Here is a 24,823-nt window from a genome sequence, read left to right as displayed (position 1 = left end):
CGCTTTGAGAGGCAGGGTGCGGTAGTGGTTAAGAGCGACGGACTCTAACCTGGTGAACCGGATTCGATTCCACACTGTTCCATATGACGCAAACTGAGTGACCCTGGGTCAGTCACAGCACTTTCAATAATAATAATAATAATAATATATTTTATTTATATCCCGCCCTCCCCCGCCGAAGCAGGCTCAGGGCGGCTCACAACATATAAATTACAGTTTGCAATATAAAACATCAGTACAATTAATACATATTAATTAATTAATACGTATCCCGCCCTCCTAGGCAGGGAGGGCGGGATACAAATAAAATTTAATAATAATAATAATAATAGTTCATTTAAATAAAACCATCCTAATTAAAACCATCATTTCAGAGCTCTCTCATCCCCCAAAATGAGTTTAGTTCGCCACCTAGTGGTGCACAATGCTAAAAGAGCTCCTAGTGGTGCACAATGCTAAAAGAGCTAGAACTTTAGGCTGCCAGACAATCTTAGGATCTCCCGGCTATACTACACACAATGCCATACAGTTATTATTTATTACCCTTTGCAGGGCAGGGTGGTGTAGTAGTTAGAGCATCAATGAGGGTCTGGGAGTCCCAGGTTTGACTCTCCAAATGGCAACATGGGAGACCAAGGTTCTATCAAGCACTCGTCGGGGATGCTGTAGGCTGATCCTGCATTGAGCAGGGGGTTGGACTAGATGGCCTCTATGGCCCCTTCCCACTCTGTGATCCCTTGATTTCACTCTGCCGTGGAAACTTGCTGGGTAAGCTTGGGGCGGTCAGTTATTCTCAACATAGCCTACCTCGCAGAGTTGTGGTGAAGAGAAGATAATGATGCAAGCGGATTGGGGCCCCTACTGGGGAGAGAGGCCAAGGTGCAAATGAAGAAAATAAATTATGTTGTAAGGTTGCAAGTTGCTCACAGGCTTTCTGTATCTCCGCTTTTTCTTTCATCTGCAGTATAGTTGTATGGATACTCGCCTACCTTTCAGGGCTGTTTTAAAGATTATATATAAATGCGTAGTCGTTTTGGTATTATCAGGTCATTTAGTAGAAAAAGAGGTGCCGGAGCTTATAAGCACAATTCGTTGACATATGCCACACACACCCCTGACATCACCAGAAGGTGTTCTAAATTATATCAACTCAACATCTACCTTAAAACGCTTCTTGAATTAGAATGGTCATAATAAAACCTGACTCCCAGTCCTATCGGACTTTTTAAATTACTTTCTCTTGTGTGGCCACGGTGATTTCCCTCTTGTCTGCTTGATACGTTTTGGTTATTTCCCCATTTTTTTGTGGGGGGAAAACGTTATTAGAAAGTTTGTCAGATCTTAGAGTTCAGCCAAATTCTCCAGGGGGTTTGAAGAATGGAGGTCAGGAGCAAGGATTTGGGAGGGAGGGTAAGAAAGGTGAAGGAGGAAAGGTGACATGATAGAGGTTTACAAGATTATGCCTGGGAATAGAGACGGTAGAGAAAGAAATCCTTTTCTCCCTTTCTTACAATATGAGAACTCGTGGACATTCCATGAAATTCCTGAGCAGTCGGGTTAGAAGGGATAAAAGGAAGTCCTTCTTCACCCAAAAGGGTGACTAACGCATGGAATTCACTGCCACAGGAGGCGGTGACCAGAATTCTAAAAAACAACTGTGTCAGAAATACGTTAACGCTTACGACAAATTTACAAAAGTCTATATTATATGTGCAAAAGCATCCAAAATTCATTCCAAAGATATAAATCGCACAGAGAGCATAAAGTCCCATTGACGGCAATTGAAAGTATAATATGGGTGTCTGAGAGAAGCCGGTCCTGAGGACCTGTCACTTGGCTTGTGAAGAAGCTGCAAACGCAGCGGAACGCTATTTAAGCCGGTGATTGTGTGAAGGCAAGACCTTCTCTTTCGGAAGCCGACATCAGCGGAAGGACTCCGTTTGGAATTTACTTCTGAGTAGTAGTACTCTTTATAGACTTTTTGGAATTTTCCGGAGTCGTCCTTGGGAACTGAGTTTTCGTTTGGGACTTTACGCTCTCTATGGGATTGATCTCTTTGGAATGAATTTTGGATGCTTTTGCACAATATAATGTAGACTTTCGTAAATTTGTCATAAGTGTTATGTATTTCTGACACAGTTGTTTTTTAGACTTCTGGTCACACTGTGTTGCCTTTGTTTACTCTACAGGAGCTGGTGGCGGCTGCCAGCATAGACGGCTTCCAAGAGGGGAGTGGATAAGCGTATGGAGTAGAGGTCCATCAGTGGCTATTAGCCACAGCACATTGTTGGAACTCTCTGTCTGGGGTAGTGATGCTCTGGATTCTGGATGCTTGAGGGGGCACAGTGGGAGGCCTTCTAGCCCCACTGGTGGACCTCCTGATGGCGCCTGGTTTTTTTGGCCACTGTGTGACACAGAGTTTTGGACTGGATGAGGCAGTGGCCTGATTCAACATGGCTTCTCTTATGTCTGGGGCAGTGATGCTCTGTATTCTTAGTGCTTGGTGGGGGGGCACAGTGGGAGGGCTTCTAGTGTCCTGGCCCCACTGACGGACCTCCTGATGGAGCCAGGTTTTTTTGGCCACTGTGTGACACAGAGTGTTGGACTGGATGAGGCAGTGGCCTGATCCAACATGGCTTCTCTTATGTCTTATGTCTGGGGCAGTGATGCTCTGTATTCTTGGTGCTGGAGGAGGTCACAGTGGGAGGGCTTCTGGTATCCTAGCCCCACTGGTGGACCTCCTGATGGCACCTGGTTTTTTTGGCCATTGTGTGCACAGAGTGTTGGACTGGATGAGGCAGTGGCCTGATCCAACATGGCTTCTCTTATGTTCTTATGTCTGGGGCAGTGATTCTCTGTATTCTTGGTGCTTGGGGGGGGCACAGTGGAGGGCTTCTAGTGTCCTGGCCCCACTGATGGACCTCCTGATGGAGCCTGGTTTTTTTGGCCACTGTGTGACACAGAGTTTTGGACTGGATGAGGCAGTGGCCTGATCCAACATGGCTTCTTTTATGTTCTTATGTCTGGGGCAGTGATGCTCTGTATTCTTGGTGCTGGAGGGGGTCACAGTGGAGGGCTTCTAGTATCCTAGCCCTACCGGTGGACCTCCTGATGGCGCCTGGTTTTTTTGGCCACTGTGTGACACAGAGTGTTGGACTGGATGAGGCAGTGGTGTGATCCAACATGGCTTCTCTTATGTTCTTATGTCTGGTGCAGTGATGCTCTGTATTCTTGGTGCTTGTGGGGGCAAAGTGGGAGGGCTTCTAGTGTCCTGGCCCCACTGACAGACCTCCTGATGGAACCTGGTTTTTTTGGCCACTGTGTGACACAGAGTGTTGGACTGGATGAGGCAGTGGCCTGATCCAACATGGCTTCTCTTATGTTCTTATGTGACACAGAGTGTTGGACTGGATGAGGCAGTGGCCTGATCCAACATGGCTTCTCTTATGTTCTTATGTGACACAGAGTGTTGGACTGGATGAGGCAGTGGCCTGATCCAACATGGCTTCTCTTATGTTCTTATGTCTGGAGCAGTGATGCTCTGTATTCTTGGTGCTGGAGGAGGTCACAGTGGGAGGGCTTCTAGTATCCTAGTCCCACTGGTGGACCTCCTGATGGCGCCTGGTTCTTTTGGCCACTGTGTGACTGAGTGTAGTCTGGATGGGCCACTGACCTGATCCAACATGGCTTCTCTTGTGTTCTTAAAGAAAGAGCACAATAAAATTTGGAGGTTCTGAAGCTCCACTCCTGTGAGTTCCTGCCCAAAATGAGGCCTTGTGTATTATGACATGGATTAGTTAATGCTAACTTGAGAAAGCGGAGAGTGAGAAGATTAGAGCAGAGGTCTTTTTATCCTTTCTCCAACTTCTCTCCTCCCTCCCCTTGAGGCTTTGCATGCTTCCCTGGTCCAGGGTTCTATTCTTAGCTTGTTCTCAGCAGCCCCTAACCTTTCCAGATGGCCGGCGCAGCGCTCCAAAAATTGCAGCTGTAATCCCCCCGCAAGTGCATTTGCAACTCAGAAAGTGCCAAAAGCCTTGATTTCCCATCACCGCCGGTATCAGGGTCTCCCCGATGCAGAATCCAGATGCCTTTTGGCACAACCGTTTCCGTCCTCGCCGGCTGGCAGTGAGCAGGATTCTAATGTGGGCCCTTTGGAGGGAGAACAGAAGCTGCTCTGTGCCCCCACACGTGCCTTTGGGCTGCTGGGATATGGGCCAGGAGACCCATTACTGTCAATTAGACAGAGCCGGGGGCTTGGGAGGATCGGAGGCCTCCAGTCAGCCCATCCCGCTCCAACGCCTGTGACCGCCGGACCCTGGCAAGAGACGCCAAAAGAGGATCCTCTGGAACAGAAACGGCTTTTCCAAGCAAAGGCAAAGAGCCAACATCAAATAATTTGTTTTACAAAGGGGTTGTGATCAAGCAAGATCAATGATCAAACAAAGGTTGCTTGATGTAGAGCGCCAAAGGGATAGCAACGATACCCCCAATTTCCTATCTCCAGAGAGAACTCCTGTGAAAGAGAGAACCTGTCCATGTGGCACTGATGAGGTGGAATCTATAGAACATGGACTGTTTTGTTGTCGTTTTTATCAGGAAGTTTGATCTAATGTAGTTTCCCCTCTGCTTAATAATTACCTAGGATCGGTTGTTCTGATGCAGATATTTTAAGGAAGCTTTTGATGGGTGCGAACCCACAGGTCACTATTAGCTGTGCTAAATTTTTCTCAGCAGTTTGTAGAATTTGGCGTGAAATTTTAGGTATAGATTCTAAATTTCAGAGCTATAGAATAGGGTCCAGATTTTAAGTTCTTATGTATGGATTTTAAATGTTAAATCTTAGAGATATTCCTGTTATATTTAGATCAACTTTAAATGTTAAATCTTAGAGAGATTCCTGTTATATTAGAACAATTTTAAATGTTAAATCTTAGAGAAAATCTTAGAGATATTCCTGTTATATTTAGAACAACTTTAAATGTTAAATCTTAGAGATATTCCTGTTACATTTAGATCAATTTTAAATGTTAAATCTTAGAGATATTCCTGTTATATTTAGAACAACTTTAAATGTTAAATCTTAGAGATATTCCTGTTACATTTAGATCAATTTTAAATGTTAAATCTTAGAGATATTCCTGTTATATTTAGAACAACTTTAAATGTTAAATCTTAGAGATATTCCTGTAATATTTAGATCAACTTTAAATGTTAAATCTTAGAGATATTCCTGTTATATTTAGATCAATTTTTATTTTGGGGTGTTTTGTTGAATGGTTTTTGATTTGTGCTGGTCGTTGACCAAACAAATCGACAATCAATCAATCAACATCAAAGTCATTTTGGTCCCTCTACTGGCCATTCTCTCTTCTCCCCCCCCCCAAAAAAAATCTGGACAGAACCGCGCTCTGATTAAAGCATTTCTTCGCACAATAACGTTGTGTTTACACCTCTCTCTGTACACCTGAGAATCAAGAAGAAGAAAAAGATGATATTGGATTTATATCCCGCCCTATACTCTGAAAAAGAGCCCCATGGTGCGGAGTGGTAAAGCTGCAGTACTGCAGTCGAAGCTCTCTGTTCACGACCTGAGTTCGATCTGGGTGGAAACTGGTTCAGGTAGCCAACTCGAGGGCGACTCAGCCTTCCATCCTTCCGAGGTCGGTAAAATGAGTATCCAGTTTGCTGGGGGGAAAGTGTAAAAGACTGGGGAAGGCCATGGCAAACCACCCCGTAAAAAGTCTGCCGTGAAAGCAACGTCACCCCAGAGTCGAAAACGACTGGTACTTGCACAGGGGACTACCTTTACCATTTTTATACTCTGAAAAGAGCCCTGTGGTTTAGAGTGGTAAAGCTGCAGTACTGCAGTCCTAAGTTCTACTCACGACCTGAGTTCGATCCCCGGCAGAAGCTGGATTTTCAGGTAGCCAGCTCGAGGTTGACTCAGCCTTCCATCCTTCCGAGGTCAGTAAAATGAGTGCCCAGCTTGCTGGGGCGGGGGGGGAGTGTAGATGAAGGCCATGGCGAACCACCCCGTAAAAAGTCTGCCGTGAAAACGTTGTGAAAGCAACGTCACCCTAGAGTCAGAAACGACTGATGCTTGCACAGGGGACTACCTTTACCTTTTTTATACTCTGAAAAGAGCCCCATGGCGCAGCGTGGTAAAGCTGCAGTACTGCAGTCCTTAGCTCTGATCAGAAGACTTAATTCCCTCTACTGTAAATCGGACTAGAGCCATGTTGATATATGCTGCAAAAGCAATAATAGTTTTGTTACGGAAGGATAAAGGAAAACCGACTATTGACTTCTGGCACAAAAAGTTCTGGAATCTATGCCTCATGAGAAAAATCAGTGCAGATTTAAAACTTTCATCAAGTAATACTCAGTCTACAAATTTTGAAGCTATATGGTTTCCAGTATTGGAATATCTCATCTCTCAAGGTGAAGTTCCAAATATTATTAATAAACGGTGCCTTTCTTGACAATGATAGACGATATATTTAGGGAAGATATTTTTGTAATAGATGTTTACATATTGACCAAAATTTACCTTTTTAAAAATAAGTCTTGTTTTATGCTGACAGCCGCACATGATTGTTGGGTTTATTTAAAAGAGTATAAATTTGTAAATTGTAAATTCTATAAGGGCTTGGTACACCTGGAACTATCTTATAGGACAAAGCAGGAGTCAAGTGGCACCTTTAAGACCAGCTAAGTTTTATTCAGAACGTAAACTTTCGTATGCCCTAAGCAGACTTCATCAAACAAAAATGGAAACTATCTTATATTAGACAAGATCACTGATGAGATAAACTATCACTCTAATATGTCTTCACATAGATCTATAATGGATAAGTGGCCTCTCTTTTTAAAAAATAACTTCGCTGACTGTTTATCTTTTATCATAATTTGTTTGAACTGGACTTTTGTATGTATTATTGTATATAAGAACATAAAAACATAAGAGAAGCCATGTTGGATCAGGCCAATGGCCCATCCAGTCCAACACTCTGTGTCACATAAGAACAGAAGAGAAGCCATGTTGGATCAGGCCAATGGCCCATCCAGTCCAACACTTGGTGTCACACTGTGTCCAGTATGTGTGTGTGTGTGTATACACACACACACACACACATATATATATAGTGTATATGTATATGAGTGGATTGTATGGGTGGAGCCAGTTTGGTATAGTGGTTAAGTGTGCGAACTCTTATCTGGGAGAACCAGGTTTGATTCCCCACTTCTCCACTTGCAGCTGCTGGAATGGCCTTGGGTTAGCCATAGCCATTGCAAGAATTGTCCTTGAAAGAGCAGCTGCTGTGAGAGCCCTCTCAGCTCCACCCACCTCACAGGGTGTCTGTTGTGGGGGGGAGAAGATATAGGAGATTGTGAGCCGCTCTGAGTCTCTGATTCAGAGAAAAGGGCGGGGTATAAATCTGCAGTCGTCTTCTTCTATGTTTTTCCTGCCATATCATTTTAATTTTCACTATTTACTGTAAGCTGTTTAAAGGTAAAGGTAGTCCCCTGCGCAAGCACCAGTCGTTTCTGACTCTGGGGTGACGTCGCATCACGATGTTTTCACGTCAGACTTTTTATAGGGTAGTTTGCCATTGACTTCCCCAGTCATCTGGCTTCCCCCCCCTCCTCCCCCCAGCAAGCTGGGTACTCCTTTTACCGACCTCAGAAGGATGGCTGAGTCAACCTGGAGCCAGCTACCTGAACCCAGCTTCTGCCGGGATTGAACTCAGGTTGTGAGCAGAGAGCTCGGACTGCAGTACTGCAGCTTTACCACTCTGCACCACGGGTCTCCTCTAAGCTAGTTTGGTGTAGTGGTTAAGTGTGCGTCCTCTTATCTAGGAGAACTGGGTTTGATTCAGGTATAAATCTGCAGTGTTCTTCTTCTTCTAGAGCCCTCTCAGCCCCACCCACCTCATAGGGTGTCTATTGTGGGGGGAGAAGATATAGGGAGATTGTAAACCACTCAGAGTCTCAGATTCAGGGAGAAGGGCAGGGTATAAATCTGCCCCCACATCACAGGGTGTCTGTTGTGGGGGGAGAAGATATAGGAGATTGTGAGCCGCTCTGAGTCTCTGATTCAGGGAGAAGGGCGGGGTATAAATCTGCCCCCACCTCACAGGGTGTCTGTTGTGGGGGGAGAAGATATAGGAGATTGTGAGCCGCTCTGAGTCTCTGATTCAGGGAGAAGGGCGGGGTATAAATCTGCCCCCACCTCACAGGGTGTCTGTTGTGGTGGGAGAAGATAGAGGAGATTGTGAGCCGCTCTGAGTCTCTGATCCAGGGAGAAGGACGGGGTATAAATCTGCCCCCACCACACAGGGTGTCTGCTGTGGGGGGAGAAGATAGAGGAGATTGTGAGCCGCTCTGAGTCTCTGATTCAGGGAGAAGGGCGGGGTATAAATCTGCCCCCACCTCACAGGGTGTCTGTTGTGGTGGGAGAAGATAGAGGAGATTGTGAGCCGCTCTGAGTCTCTGATCCAGGGAGAAGGACGGGGTATAAATCTGCCCCCACCACACAGGGTGTCTGCTGTGGGGGGAGAAGATAGAGGAGATTGTGAGCCGCTCTGAGTCTCTGATTCAGGGAGAAGGGCGGGGTATAAATCTGCCCCCACCTCACAGGGTGTCTGTTGTGGGGGGAGAAGATAGAGGAGATTGTGAGCCGCTCTGAGTCTCTGATTCAGGGAGAAGGGCGGGGTATAAATCTGCCCCCACCTCACAGGGTGTCTGTTGTGGGGGGAGAAGATAGAGGAGATTGTAAGCCGCTTTGAGTCTCTGAATCAGGGAGAAGGGTTGTGGTATAAATCTGCCCCCACCTCACAGGGTTTCTGTTGTGGGGGGAGAAGATAGAGGAGATTGTAAACCGCTTTGAGTCTCTGATTGAGGGAGAAGGGTGGGGTATAAATCTGCCCCCACCTCACAGGGTGTCTGTTGTAGGGGGAGAAGATAGAGGAGATTGTGAGCCGCTCTGAGTCTCTGATTCAGGGAGAAGGGCGGGGTATAAATCTGCCTCCACCTCACAGGGTGTCTGTTGAAGTACTTTTCTCCCTTTCTCACAATACAAGAACTCGTGGGCATTCGATGAAATTGCTGAGCAGACAGGTTAAAACGGATAAAAAGGAAGTACTTCTTCACCCAAAGGGTGATTAACATGTGGAATTCACTGCCACAGGATGGTGGCGGCGGCCACAAGTATAGCCACCTTCAAGAAGGGTTTAGATAAAAATATGGAGCACAGGTCCATCAGTGGCTATTAGCCACAGTGTATGTGTGTCTATAAAATGTTTTGCCACTGTGTGACACAGAGTGTTGGACTTGATGGGCCGTTGGCCTGATCCAACATGGCTTCTCTTATGTTCTTATGTTGTGGGGGGAGAAGATAGAGGAGATTGTGAGCCGCTCTGAGTCTCTGATTCAGGGAGAAGGGCGGGGTATAAATCTGCCTCCACCTCACAGGGTGTCTGTTGTGGGGGAGAAGTTATAGGAGATTGTGAGCCGTCTCTGAGTCTCTGATTCAGGGAGAAGGGCGGGGTATAAATCTGCCTCCACCTCACAGGGTGTCTGTTGTGTGGGGAGAAGATAGAGGAGATTGTGAGCCGCTCTGAGTCTCTGATTCAGGGAGAAGGGTGGGGTATAAATCTGCCTCCACCTCCCAGGGTGTCTGTTGTGGGGGGAGAAGACATAGGAGATTGTGAGCCGCTCTGAGTCTCTGATTCAGGGAGAAGGGCGGGGTATAAATCTGCCCCCACCTCACAGGGTGTCTGTTGTGGGGGGAGAAGTTATAGGAGATTGTGAGCCGCTCTGAGTCTCTGATTCAGGGAGAAGGGTGGGGTATAAATCTGCCTCCACCTCACAGGGTGTCTGTTGTGGGGGGAGAAGTTATAGGAGATTGTGAGCCGCTCTGAGTCTCTGATTCAGGGAGAAGGGCGGGGTATAAATCTGCCTCCACCTCACAGGGTGTCTGTTGTGTGGGGAGAAGATAGAGGAGATTGTGAGCCGCTCTGAGTCTCTGATTCAGGGAGAAGGGTGGGGTATAAATCTGCCTCCACCTCCCAGGGTGTCTGTTGTGGGGGGAGAAGACATAGGAGATTGTGAGCCGCTCTGAGTCTCTGATTCAGGGAGAAGGGCGGGGTATAAATCTGCCCCCACCTCACAGGGTGTCTGTTGTGGGGGGGAGAAGTTATAGGAGATTGTGAGCCACTCTGAGTCTCTGATTCAGGGAGAAGGGCGGGGTATAAATCTGCCCCCACCTCACAGGGTGTCTGTTGTGGCGGGAGAAGATAGAGGAGATTGTAAACCACTCTGTGTCTCTGATTCAGGGAGAAGGGTGGGATATAAATCTGCAATGCATCTTCTTCCAAGCTGTTTACATCGTCAATACAAAAAATTATTTATCTCAAAAAAAATTCTCAAAGTTAATAAAGAAATATTTAAAGGAGAAAGGACTTCTGCCTGAAGTGAAGGAAGGGTCGCTGTTAGACTTAACCCTGACCTCACTCCCTGACCTTGCTCTCGCCTGTTCCTTTGCAGAAGCTGACTGGTGGCATGCAAGCCGACGAAGGCACAGATTGGCTGCTGGAACTGCTGACCGAGGTCCAGCTGCAACAGTATTTCGTGAGGATCCGCGATGACCTCAACGTTACGCGGCTCTCGCACTTCGAGTACGTCAAAAATGAAGATCTGGAGAAAATCGGCATGGGCCGTCCTGGTGAGTCAGGCGACTGGTTTTCCCCTTTGCGGCTTGCTCGCTGTACTCCGGAATCAGAGGTTGTGGGCCACGTAATCCAGCGGGAGGCGAGTTTGAATCTTGAGTGGGCAGCATTCTTTTTCTCTGGGATTGTGGAAGCTTGCATCGGAGCTGGGGAAGGTGGTGGGTGAGCTGCCACCAGCGTTCCCTCTCAGCTGAGTTAAGGTGAGCTCGCTCACAGTTTTTTAACCGCCGGCTCACACGTTTTTGTCTTAGCTCAGGAATAATGGCCCTGGAGCAATCTAATTTATGCAGGAGCTCACAAGTGAGGGGTCGTTTTGTAGAAAAAGAGGGGGTGGAGCTCATCAGAATAACTCATTAGCATATGCCGCCACTACCCCACCAGCCAACAGCAACCCGACGCAAGAAAGGAGAGCCCCGGGCGAGCGAGGCCTGCTTGGGCTGGCTTGAGATTCAGCCAGCCCAAGCAGGTCTCGCTCACCTGGGGCTCTCCTGCCCCCACCCCCAGTCAAAAGGCCAGCAAGCCACCTGTCCCTTCTTCCTCCCCACCTACCTTGTCCATTGAATAGTGGGTGCAGCTGCATAACAATCCCTGGATTAGGAGAGCGGGCAGCTATTCAGCTGCCAGGGGCTTTGCCACACCTCCATCAGCCCTCATTAACCTCTGGAGAAGCCCGCACCACCCTTTCTCCACTACTTATGTGATATTGGGCGGCGGGTAGCTTGCTGGCCTTTTGACTGTGGGGGGGTGGGGTGGGACAGCTGAGGAGAGCCCCAGGCGAGCGAGGCCTGCTTCGGCTGGCTGCATCTCTAGCTAGCCCAAGCAGGCCTCAATTGCTCGGGGCTCTCCTTTCTTGCAACGGGTTGCTTTTGACTGGGTGGGAGAACAGGATATGGTAATGCGTTATGCTAATAAGCTCTACCACCTATTTTTCTACAAAACGACCCCTGGACCTCAGCAAGGTGTAATGCCACAGAGTCTACCCTCCAAAGCAGCCATTTTCCCCAGGGGAAGTGACCTCTGCTGTCTAGAGGTGGAATTCTAGAGGATCCCCAGGTCCCTCCTGCCAGCCCACAGCAGTGTTCCTCACAGGGAGGGAGGGAGGGATATTGTGGGAAGAGAGCACCTCCGCATTGCTTAGCAACCTGCCTCTCTTGGCTTTCGCAGGTCAGCGGCGCCTCTGGGAGGCTGTGAAGAGGAAGAAGGCGATATGCAAAAGGAAATCCTGGATGAGCAAAGTAAGCACAGGGATCGGAGAGGACTAGAAACCTGTTGTTTTTTTAAAAAAAATCTTAAAAATTATTCAACTACATTTCAGTTCAAAAAATCTTTCTTTCTTTCTTTCTTTCTTTCTTTCTTTCTTTCTTTCTTTCTTTCTTTCTTTCTTTCTTTCTTTCTTTCTTTCTTCTCCTCCTCCTCCCTCCTTCCTTCCTTCCTTCCTTCCTTCCTTCCTTCCTTCCTTCCTTCCTTTCTTTCTTTCTTTCTTTCTTTCTTTCTTTCTTTCTTTCTTTCTTTCTTTCTTTCTTTCCCCTTCCTTCCTTCCTTCCTTCCTTCCTTCCTTCCTTCCTTCCTTCCTTCCTTCCTTCCTTCCTTCCTTCCTTCCTTCCTTCCTTCCTTCCTTCCTTCCTTCCTTCTGTAAATTTATCATCCGCCCTTTCCCATAGTGGGCTCAGGGTAGATTCCAACATGGTAAAACAATTAAAACCACCAATAAAACAATCAAACAGTTAAAACAGTTAAGCTACTAGATCAGAATTAATTTAAGGCAGGATGGATTGTGTGAACACATAAAATGGAAACATAATTGTCACAGGCAACTTAGATGTCCAAAAGATGTTAGATGTATTGGCCCGATTTTTAGCAATCAAGATGGCAGTCAGTGCAGGGAGAGAATAATAGCGGGGGGGGGGGGAGAGAGAGAGTGCTCACACGCCTCCCTTTTGGTGTTGGCCCCCTTTAGAGAGAGAGACAGTTTAGTGTAGTGGTAAAGAGCAGTGGACTCTAATCTGGAGAACCGGGTCGGATTCCCTACTCCTCCACATGCAACTAGCTGAGTGACCGCGGATGTAGAGGATGTAGCGATGGCCACAGAAATAAAAAGCTTGGAAATGGAATTAGATAGATTCGTGGAAGATAAGTCTGTCCTCCAGAGAGCCAGATTGGTATACTGGTTAAGAGTGGTGGACCGGGTTTGATTCCCCAATCCTCCTCCCTATGAAATCTGCTGGGCGATCTTGGGATAGTCCCAGTTCTCTCCGAGCGCTCTCAGCCCCACCTCCCTCACATGGTGTCTGTTGTGGGGAGGGGGAGGGAAGGAGATTGTAGGCTGATCTGAGACTCTGAGTGAAGATAAATTCCATCTCTCCTTCTTCTTTAGAAGATGTTTTGCAGCATGAAAAAACCCTACGTCTTTTAACGGGGCTGTCTGGTCTTTCTGAAGCAATAATTGATATTATCTCTCATGCTGCCGTTTTAAAAGAATGAAATACTGTCATTTGCCTCCATGTCAGAAACAATAACATGGAGCTGTGTTGAGTAAATGGGTTCAAATGATGTGTGTGTGTAGAGGACAGAGACCGGGTTTGATCCCCCACTCCTCCACTTGCAGCTGCTGGAATAGCCTTGGGTCAGCCATAGCTCTCGCAGAGGTTGTCCTTGAAAGGGCAGCTGCTGAGCTAGCAATGCTTTGAGAGCCAGTTTGGTGTAGTGGTTAAGTGTGCGGACTCTTATCTGGGAGAACCGGGTTTGATTCCCCACTCCTCCACTTGCACCTGCTGGAATGGCCTTGGGTCAGCCAGAGCCCTCTCCAGCCCCACCCACTTTACAGGGTGTCTGCTGCGAGGGAGGAAGGGAAAGGAGATTGTGAGCCGCTCTGAGACTCTTCGGAGTGGAGGGTGGGATATAAATCCAATATCTTCATCTACCTCACAGGGTGTCTGTTGTGGGGGAGGAAGGGAAAGGAGATTGTGAGCCACTCTGAGACTCTTCAGAGTGGAGGGCGGGATACAAATCCAATATCTTCATCTACCTCAGAGGGTGTCTGTTGTGGAGGGGTGGGGGGGAAGGGAAAGGAGATTGTGAGCCCCTCTGAGACTCTTCGGAGTGGAGGGCGGGATATAAATCCAATATCTTCATCTACCTCACAGGGTGTCTGTTGTGGGGGAGGAAGGGAAAGGAGATTGTGAGCCGCTCTGAGACTCTTCGGAGTGGAGGGCGGGATATAAATCCAATATCTTCATCTACCTCACAGGGTGTCTGTTGTGGGGGGGGAAGGGAAAGGAGATTGTGAGCCGCTCTGAGACTCTTCGGAGTGGAGGGCGGGATATAGATCCAATATCTTCATCTACCTCACAGGGTGTCTGTTGTGGGGGGGGGAAGGGAAAGGAGATTGTGAGCCGCTCTGAGACTCTTCGGAGTGGAGGGCGGGATATAAATCCAATATCTTCATCTACCTCACAGGGTGTCTGTTGTGGGGGAGGAAGGGAAAGGAGATTGTGAGCCGCTCTGAGACTCTTTGGAGTGGAGGGCGGGATACAAATCCAATCCAATATCTTCATCTACCTCACATTGTGTCTGTTGTGGGGGGAGAAGGGAAAGGAGATTGTGAGCAGCTCTGAGACTCTTCGGAGTGGAGGGCAGGATATAAATCCAATATCTTCTTCTTCCTCCCTCACTTCCGGAAGTGAGGGGGGAAAAGCCTCCTCCAGCTCGGTCTTCAAACAACTTGACAAATGCCTTCTCCAAGCCGGCTGATGGGGCAGTGAGGGCTTCAAGAACAACACATAGTTGTGAAAGAGCCACATGTCACTTCTGAGCCACAGTTTGGCCACCCCCTGATCTATCAGGTGTCCCTTAGTCATCTCTTTTCTAAACTGAAAAGTCCCAGACGCTTCAGCCTTTCCTCATAGGGACGCTGTTCCAGCCCCTTCAAACCCTTCAGTTTTGGGGTAAGGCAGTCAGATCCGCCCCCCCCCAAGTGTGGGGCCCAGGGCAGCTGCCCATGTTAGTTGATGGGTAAAGCAGGAGTCAAGTCACACCTTTAAGACCAACCCATTTTTTATTTAGAACGTCCACTTTCGTGTGCTCTTAAGCCACACGTCATCAGACGAGGAATCCGGCACAGTGAGCAAAGCCATACAGAGCTGAGCAGAGCCGTACAGAGCTGGTAGGCAGTGGCCCAGAATGCAACATGGTACAGATTCTGAGCCACTGCCTACCAGCTATGTATAGCTCTGCTCAGCTCTGTATGGCTTTGCTCACTGTGCCGGATTCCTCGTCTGACGACGTGTGCTTAAGAGGACAATGAAAGCTGACGTTCTAAATAAAAATTCGTTGGCCTTAAAGGTGCAACTTGAGTCCTGTTTTGTTCAACTGCTTCGCACCAACACGGCTGCCAGCTTGGATATATGGGTAAGACCAACCAGGGCTGACCCTAGACCGAATCGGGCCCCTGGGGGACTCCTATCAGGCCCCCCGAGCAACTGGCTGCTTCCTTCTCCCTCTCTCTTGCTTCCTTCTGCAGAACAGCTTGCTTTGCAAGGCTTGCTTGCAGGAGCTACAGAGGAGCCTCTATTTTCTCCTTCGGCTGAGGAGAAAAAAGGAGCCTCTATTTTCTCCTTTGGCTGAGGCTCCTCCCTTGGTGTGGAAAGGGAGGATGGAGAGCTTGCTTTGCCAGGCTCTCTCAATTGCACGAGCTACTGGGCCAAGCCTGTCTTCCTTCTGTTGGCTGAGGCTCTTCCCTCTCCTGGTCCCCTGGGGAAGGAAGGAAAGAGCCAGAGCTTCCTTTGCCCGGTTCCCTGGATCCCAGGGGAGAGATACAAAGAAAGCACCTTTAAAAACAACATGTGCTAACATTTTAAGCATGTGTTAAGTTTTTTTTTAAAAAAAAAAATATTTAATTGTATTTGTGTTCTTTATAAAGTTTATATTGCTGCTACGTAACCTTACACACGTGGCCCAGCCTGACATGGCCCGGCCCAACAAAGTCTCATTTATGTCAGATCCGGCCCTCATAACAAATGAGTTTGAAGAAGAAGAAGATATTGAATTTATATCCCGCCCTCCACTCCAAATCTCAGTCTCAGAGCGGCTCCCAATCCCCTTTATCTTCCTCCCCTGTGAGGTGGATGGGGGTGAGAGGGCTCTCCCAGAAGCTGCCCTTTCAAGGACAACTCCTTTGAGAGCTCTGGCTGACCCAAGGCCATTCCAGCAGCTGCAAGTGGAGGAGTGGGGATCAAACCTGGTTCTCCCAGATAAGAGTCTGCACACTTAACCACTACACCAAACTGGCTCTCAGTAACACCAAACTGGCTTTCAACAACCACCTGGGCTTTGCTGGGGAAGGGCTATGGCTCAGCGGTTAGAGCTCCTTCCTGGACTGCAGAGGGTCCCATGTTCAGTCCCCGGCATCTCCAGTTTAATGGACCAGACAGCAGGTGCTGTGATTGACAGGAAGAGGGAAGAAGAAAAAGATGATGTTGGATTTTTATCCTGCCCTCCACTCCGGATCTCAGAGCAGCTCACAATCTCCCTTATCTTCCTCTCCACAACAGACACCCTGTGAGGTGAGTGAGGCTGAGAGAGCTCTGACAGAAGTTGCCCTTTCAAGGACAACCTCTGCCAGAGCTATGACCAACACAAGGTCATGCCAGCAGCTGCGAGTGGAGGAGCGGGGAATCAAACCCGGTTCTCCCAGATAAGAGTTAACTTAACCACTACTCCAAACTGACTCTCAGGAGACAAACACCCTGTGAGTTGGGTGGAGCTGAGAGAGCTCTGACAAAAGCTGCCCTTTCGAGGACAACTCCTACGAAAGCTCTGGCTGACCCAAGGCCGTTCCAGCAGGTGCACGTGGAGGAGCGGGGAATCGAACCCGGTTCTCCCAGAGAAGAGTCTGTGCACTTAACCACTACACCAGACTGGCTCTGACACCCCTGCCCTAGACTGTCTAGCACCCTAGGCAAGCCTAACTTTTGATGCCCCCCTGCACTGATAACGTCACCGTCACACCCCTAATTCAGTGGCGCCCTAGGTAGTGACCTAGTCTGCCTAGTGGCAGGGCCAACCCTGAAACCGACCCTGCACTCAGGGTAAAACAGGAGAGCAGGAGCAGCCTTTGCAGAGCGGCAGCGGCCCCCAGCGTGTCCCTCCTGTGTTTCTCTGTCCCTGCAGGTGTTCAGCGGGAAGAGGCCCGACGCGGAGTTCCAGCCGCAGCCGGCCGGGCGTCCCGTGCAAGAGATCCCCTCCACCCCCCCGCGGAGGAAGGCCAGCAGCAGCTAGCCCTGACCTGCCTGATCAGCGAAAAGGACCTGGTGCTCTTTGAGAAGCTGGGCGATGGCTCCTTCGGGGTGGTGCGGCGTGGGGAGTGGGGGGCGCCCACTGGCAAGACGGTAAGGGGCAAGCTGGCTCTGCGAGCCCTTCCAGGTGGGGTTGCCAACCTCTGGGTGGGATGAAGGAAAAAGACCCCAGCGGGTTCCGTGTATATGGAAAGGAAAGGTCCCCTGTTAGGGTTGCCAAGTCCAATTCAAGAAATATCTGGGGACTTTGGGGGTGGAGCCAAGATCAAGGCTGTGACAAGCATAACTGTACTCCAAAGGGAGTTCTGGCCATCACATTTAAAGGGACGGCACACCTTTTCAGTGCCTTTCTTCCATAGGCAATAGTCTTCGCAGTGGAGGACGGTAAGCAGTGGGGTGCCGCAGGGCTCGGTACTGGGTCCCATGCTCTTTAACTTGTTCATAAATGATTTAGAGTTGGGAGTGAGCAGTGAAGTGGCCAAGTTTGCGGATGACACTAAATTGTTCAGGGTGGTGAGAACCAGAGAGGATTGTGAGGAACTCCAAAGGGATCTGTTGAGGCTGGGTGAGTGGGCGTCAACGTGGCAGATGCGGTTCAATGTGGCCAAGTGCAAAGTAATGCACATTGGGGCCAAGAATCCCAGCTACAAATACAAGTTGATGGGGTGTGAACTGGCAGAGACTGACCAAGATAGAGATCTTGGGGTCGTGGTAGATAACTCACTGAAAATGTCAAGACAGTGTGCGTTTGCAATAAAAAAGGCCAATGCCATGCTGGGAATTATTAGGAAGGGAATTGAAAACAAATCAGCCAGTATCATAATGCCCCTATATAAATCGATGGTGCGGTCTCATTTGGAGTACTGTGTGCAGTTCTGGTCGCCGCACCTCAAAAAGGATATTATAGCATTGGAGAAAGTCCAGAGAAGGGCAACTAGAATGATTAAAGGGCTGGAGCACTTTCCCTATGAAGAAAGGTTGAAACGCTTGGGACTCTTTAGCTTGGAGAAACGTCGACTGCGGGGTGACATGATAGAGGTTTACAAGATAATGCATGGGATGGAGAAAGTAGAGAAAGAAGTACTTTTCTCCCTTTCTCACAATACAAGAACTCGTGGGCATTCGATGAAATTGCTGAGCAGACAGGTTAAAACGGATAAAAGGAAGTACTGCTTCACCCAAAGGGTGATTAACATGTGGAATTCACTGCCACAGGAGGTGGTGGCGGCCACAAGAATGGCCACCTTCAAGAGGGGTTTAGATAGAAATATGGAGCACAGGTCCATCGGTGGCTATTAGCCACAGTGTATGTGTGTATATAAAATTTTTTGCCACTGTGTGTCACAGAGTGTTGGACTTGATGGGCCGTTGGCCTGATCCAACATGGCTTCTCTTATGTTCTTATGTTCTAATGAAGGATAGGGGCACCTTCTTTTGGGGCTCATAGAATTGGACCCCCTGGTCCAATCGTTTTGAAACTTTGGGGGTATTTTGGGGAGAGGCACTAGATGCAATACTGAAAATTTGGTGCCTCTACCCCAAAAACCAGCCCTCCCCCAGAGCCCCAGGTACCCGCGGATCAATTCTCCATGATTTTCTATGGGAATAAATCTCCATAGGGAATAATAGAGTTCCCAGCAGACATGTCCCTCCCCTCCTCCTGCTTTCTGACGACCCTGAAGCGGGGGGAGGGCCTCCAAACCGGGGGATCCCCTGCCCCCACCTGGGGATTGGCAACCCTATCCCCTGTGCAAGCACCAGTTGTTTCCAACTCTGGGGTGACGTTGCTTTCACAACGTTTTCGCGGCAGACTTTTTACGGGGTGGTTTGTGATTGCCTTCCCCAATCTTTTACACTTTACCCCAGCAAGCTAGGTACTCATTTGACCGACCTCGGAAGGATGGAAGGCTGAGTCAACCTCGGGCCGGCTACCTGAACCAGCTTTCACTCGGACAGAACGGAGAGTTCAGATCACAGTACTGCAGTACTGCTGCTTTGCCGCTCTGCGCCATGGGGCCGCTTCCATGTATATATCAGCCTCCCAAATGTCTCAGGAATCATAAAGTCCTCTTGAACACGTCTTTCATCCAACTCAGATTTATTGAGGGTTGAGAGTAAAGTGATGGAAACTTAATATTAAACTAACCGAGTCAGTAGCCTTTAAGGAAAACCTGTACAAAATGTTTTATAGATGATATGTTAATGCCACAAAAACTTTCTAAAATGTACTCTAATGTGTCTAATAAGTGTTGGAAATGTACTAAACATGTTGGGTCGTTTTGCCATATGTGGCGGACCTGTGAAGTGGTAAAAGACTATTGGAAGATTCTGAAGACACAGATTCAATTTAAACCAGAACTATTTATATTGAATATATATCCTAGTGACTATACGAAAGAGTCGCATATTCAATCTTTTTGCTGCAAAAAATAGAACACATTTGCAGCTGAAGGGGAGGTGTATCTTTGTGGCTAAATCACATATAAACTCTGTACAGTCCACACTTTTCCAAAACTTATGGCTTCTGTGGAATAAATCGGAGTTGGATTAAAGATGTGTTTAAGCGGACTTATCATTTCTGAGACATTTTGGAGGCTGATATAGACACGGAACCCGTCGGGGTCTTTTTCCTGCGTTCCATTTTTCCGTGGGACTTTTGTGGTTGAAACCTATGTGGGGGCAGGTTTGGAGGTCATCAGAAAACTAGGAGGGGAGGGAAATTGCTGCTGGGCACTCCGTTATTCCCTATGGAGACTGATTCTCAGAGGTTATAATGGAGAATTGATCTGCAGGTATCTGGGGCTCTGTGGGGGGTGCTATTTAGCTTGGAGAAACGTTTGGTGTAGTGGTTAAGTGCACGGACTCCTATCTGGGAGAACCGGGTTTGAGTCCTCACTCCTCCACTTGCACCTGCTAGCATGGCCTTCGGTCAGCCAGAGCTCTGGCAGAGGTTGTCCTTGAAAGGGCAGCTGCTGTGAGAGCCCTCTCCAGCCCCACCCACCTCACAGGGTGTCTGTTGTGGGGGAGGAAGGTAAAGGAGATTGTGAGCCGCTCTGAGACTCTTTGGAGTGGAGGGCGGGATATAAATCCAATATCTTCATCTACCTCACAGGGTGTCTGTTGTGGGGGAGGAAGGGAAAGGAGATTGTGAGCCGCTCTGAGACTCTTTGGAGTGGAGGGCGGGATATAAATCCAATATCTTCATCTACCTCACAGGGTGTCTCTTGTGGGGGAGGAAGGGAAAGGAGATTGTGAGCCGCTCTGAGACTCTTTGGAGTGGAGGGCGGGATATAAATCCAATATCTTCATCTACCTCACAGGGTGTCTGTTGTGGGGGAGGAAGGGAAAGGAGATTGTGAGCCGCTGTGAGACTCTTCAGAGTAGAGGGCGGAATATAAATCCAATATCTTCTTTTTTTAAGATAGAGGCACCTAATTTGCAGCATAGCATCCAGTGCCTTTCCTCAAAATACCCTCCAAGTTTCAAAAAGATTGGACCGGGGGGTCCAATTCTATGAGCCCCAAAAGAAGGTGCCCCATCCATTATTTCCAAATGGAGGGAAGGCATTTAAAAGGTGAGCGTTCCCTTTAAATGTGAGGGCCAGAACTCCCTTTGGAGGTCATGGTTCTCTGTGTCCTTTAAAAAGTTTGTCTCTCTGCTACCTCATCTTAAATAGGTACACACATGGCCTGGCCCGACACGACACGACTTGGCTTGGCCCAACAAGGTCTCATAGATGTTCAGATCCAGCCCTCATAATAAAAGAGATGATGAAGAAGATATTGGATTTATATCCTGCCCTCCACTCAAGAGTCTCAGAGCGGCTCACAATCTCCTTTCCCTTCCTCCCCCACAACAGACACCCTGTGAGGTAGATGAAGATATTGGATTTATATCCCGCCCTCCACTCCGAAGAGTCTCAGAGCGGCTCACAATCTCCTTTCCCTTCCTCCCCCACAACAGACACCCTGTGAGGTAGATGAAGATATTGGATTTATATCCCGCCCTCCACTCCGAAGACTCTCAGAGCGGCTCACAATCTCCTTTCCCTTCCTCCCCCACAACAGACACCATGTGAGGTAGATGAAGATATTGGATTTATATCCCGCCCTCCACTCCGAAGACTCTCAGAGCGGCTCACAATCTCCTTTCCCTTCCTCCCCCACAACAGACACCCTGTGAGGTAGATGAAGATATTGGATTTATATCCCGCCCTCCACTCCAAAGAGTCCCAGAGCGGCTCACTATCTCCTTTCCCTTCCCCCCCACCCCTCCACAACAGACACCCTCTGAGGTAGATGAAGATATTGGATTTGTATCCCGCCCTCCACTCTGAAGAGTCTCAGAGTGGCTCACAATCTCCTTTCCCTTCTTCCCCCACAACAGACACCCTGTGAGGTGGGTGGGGCCTTAGAGGGCTCTCACAGCAGCTGCCCTTTCAAGGACAACCTCTGCCAGAGCTATGGCTGACCCAAGGCTATGCTAGCAGGTGCAAGTGGAGGAGGAGGAAGAAGAAGATGATATTGGATTTATATCCCGCCCTCCACTCTGAAGAGTCTCAGAGCGGCTCACAATCTCTTTTACCTTCCTCCCCCACAACAGACACCCTGTGAGGTGGGTGTCAAACCTGTTTCTCCCAGATAAGAGTCCACGCACTTAACCACTTCACCAAACTGGCTCTTAAGAGACAGACACCCTGTGAGGAGGTGGGGCTGGGAGAGCTCAGACAGAAGCTGCCCTTTCAAGGACAGCTCTGCGAGAGCCATGGCTGCCCTAAGGCCATTCCAGCAGGTGCAAGTGGAGGAGTGGGGAATCAAACCAGGTTCTCCCAGATAAGAGAGCTATGGCTGACCCAAGGCCATTCCGGCAGCTGCAAGTGGAGGAGAGGGGAATCAAACCCTGTTCTCCCAGATAAGAGAGCTCTCGCTGACCCAAGGCCATTCCAGCAGCTGCAAGTGGAGGAGTGGGGAATCAAACCAGGTTCTCCCAGATAAGAGTCTGCACACTTCACCACTACACCAAACTGGCTCTCCAGAGGGCGACACCCCTGGTGCAGATCGTCACCGTTTGTAAAGCGCCTGAGAGAACCCTGCAGACGTGCGACAGAATTTAATCTGATGTCTCCTCTCCTCTCCTCTGACTTTTCCCCTCCCAGCTCAGCGTGGCCGTGAAGTGTCTCAAGACCGACGTGCTGAGCCAGCCGGAAGCCCTGGACGACTTCATCCGAGAGGTCAACGCCATGCATTCCCTGGATCACCGGAACCTCATCCGCCTGTATGGGGTGGTGCTTTCCAACCCCATGAAGATGGTGAGGACGAGGAGCGAGCTCGGGGCCAGCAAGACAGCAGGCACTGCCGTAACCCCTGGGTTCGAGCCACTGTGGGACGGGGGTGGGCGCTGGCCTTGAATTCAGCAGGTGCTCAAATCAGCGCAGCTTCTGAACCTTTCTGACGGCTCCCCTCTTCCTCCCCACCTAAAGGGGTTGCCAATCCCCAGGTGGGGACAGGGGATCCCCCGGTTTGGAGGCCCTCCCCCCGCTTCAGGGTCATCAGAAAGCGGGGGGAGAAGAGGGGAATGTCTGCTGGGCACTCCATTATTCCTTATGGGAGATTTCTTCCTACTGGAAATAATGGAGAATTGATCCGCGGGTATCTGTGGCTCTGAGGGGGGAGACTGTTTTTTGAGGTAGAGGCACCAAATTTGCAGCGTCGCATCCAGTGACTCTCCCCAAAATGCCCCCCAAGTTTCAAAAAGTTTGGACCAAGGGGTCCAATTCTATGAACCCCAAAAGAAGGTGCCCCTATCCTTCATTATTTCCTATGGAAGGAAGGCATTTTTAAAAAGGTGTGCAGTCCCTTTAATTGTGATGGCCAGAACTCCCTTTGGAGCTCAATTATGCTTGTCACAGCCTTGCTCCTGGCTCCACCCCCAGTGTCTCCTGGCTCCACCCCCAAAGTCCCCAGATATTTCTTGAATTGGACTTGGCAACCCTACCCACCTACCTTGTCCACTGAATAGTAGGTGCAGCTGCATAACAATCCCCGGGTTAGGAGAGGGGGCAGCCAGCCAGCCACCAGGAGCTTTGCCACACCCCCAGCAGCCCTCATTAACCCCTGGAGAAGCCACTTCTTATGTGATTTTGGGCAGTGGGTGGCTTGCTGGCCTTTTGACTGGGATGTGGTGTAGCCCAGGAGAGCCCCAGGTGAGAGAGGCCTGCTTGGGCTGGCTGGGTCTCTAGCCAGCCCAAGCAGGCCTCACTCGCCCGGGGTTCTCCTTGCTTGTTTATTATCCTTCCTCTTATGGGGCACCAGTGGACCCATGTGGCTTCCTCCTCGGTACATTTTGGATGTCAGTTGAGCCTCTTTAGAAAGTAAAAAGCATACCCAAAGGACTGCCTGATGAAGTAACCTGAACACTATGAACTAGAGAGGCCCCCCTCCAGGTGGGACCGGGGGATCTCCCGGAATTCCAGCTCATCTCCAGACGACAGAGAAAATTCCACTGGAGAAAATGGCTGCTTTAGAGGGTGAAGTCTGTAGCACTGTACCCCACTTAGGCCCCTCCCCTCCCCAGACTCCACCCCCAAATCTCCAGGAGTTTCCCAACCTGGACCTGGCAACCTTTCCCCCTGCTAGTGGCCAGGGGGCAACCCTATTTGGAGGCCTTCCTTTGGGGGCCTCCATCTTCTGAGATTAGGCAAGTAGAAATCTAGGCCTTCTTGGTGGTGGCTCCGAAGCCCTGGACCTCTTTCCCTGAGGAGTTTTGTCTGTCTCCCATCTGTTGCCTTCTTCTGCCAGTGGGTGAAGGCTGTTTTGGCTCGTTTGCATTCCCCCAGTGATCCCTCCTCCTAAACAATTGTCCCGCCCAGCCCGGGCGGGGACTGCAGGGAGGAGACCCCCGTCACCTGCCAGCCATTCCAAGCCCTCGTCGTCACCCCAAGAGCCTTCCCCACCTCTCCGAGCCCGACTCCGAGTCCGCGAAGTCTGGCCAGGGCAAGACGCCGGGGAGCAAGAGGGAGAAGCTGAGCCCAGCACCGAGCCAGGAGGAGGAGAGCCGTTCGTCTCGTCGCAGCGCGAGACGCCCCATCGCAGCACACAGCCGAGGGCTAGGACGCCCGAGGCACGCCCAGTCAGCCCAGCCCTGGCTTGCCTCTCCCGGGCATCTGGGGCTTTGAAGGGGGGAGGAGCCAGAGAGGGGCAGGACCCGGGGAGGGGAAAGGTTGGGTCGGGAAGCATAAAAGGAGGGAGGGAGGAGGTCGCTGAGGAAGCTGGCTGATGCGCAAAGAGGCTGCCTCGCGAGAGAGAGGGACAGGAGCCACAGCACAGCCAGGAGGGAACGGGGGCCTGCGGTGAAGTAACCCAGTGCCCACCCCCCTGTTTCTGAGACCTCCGGGGAACGCCCCAGAGTGCACGGGAGGGGCAACGGCGACGCCGGGAGACCGGGAGGGGTACCGAAGACCCGACAACAATGTTTAAATTTCCGTTGTCGTGCTTTTCCTGTCTTTTAACTCTGTTTTCTAATGGTTTTAACGGTGTTTGTTTAGGATGGAGTTGATTCTTTTAGAACGTACGATTTAAATTTTTAGGTGCCTTAAGGGCAGAAAGGTGGGACATGGATTTTGTAAATGAATAAATAAATTTTATTTAAAAACTTGGGAGGGGAGGGGAGGGCAGGCCCCCGAAGGTCATGACGATTCCCTATGAAGAAAGGTTAAAACGCTTGGGGCTCTTTCGCTTGAAAAAAACGTCGACTGAGGGGTGACGTGAGAGAGGTTGACAAGATGATGCCTGGGATGGAAAA

At 49.4% G+C, this 24,823-nt stretch overlaps 1 protein-coding gene across 1 annotated transcript in view; it reads left to right on the top strand.

Moving 5' to 3' along the window:
- Positions 1 to 24,823, top strand: part of TNK2 (tyrosine kinase non receptor 2) — a 110,361-nt gene that overhangs the window by 26,177 nt on the left and 59,361 nt on the right. Inside the window, 5 exon segments of the mRNA XM_060242846.1 lie at positions 10,549 to 10,726; positions 11,895 to 11,965; positions 16,899 to 16,973; positions 16,976 to 17,116; positions 22,179 to 22,331. Coding sequence (XP_060098829.1) covers positions 10,549 to 10,726; positions 11,895 to 11,965; positions 16,899 to 16,973; positions 16,976 to 17,116; positions 22,179 to 22,331 — 618 coding nt within the window.

Source organism: Heteronotia binoei, chromosome 6 (genome assembly GCF_032191835.1).
Source record: "Heteronotia binoei isolate CCM8104 ecotype False Entrance Well chromosome 6, APGP_CSIRO_Hbin_v1, whole genome shotgun sequence".
NCBI lineage: Eukaryota > Metazoa > Chordata > Lepidosauria > Squamata > Gekkonidae > Heteronotia > Heteronotia binoei.
The sequence above is the reverse complement of the archived record's forward strand: the minus strand, read 5'-3'. Positions and strand labels throughout refer to the sequence as shown.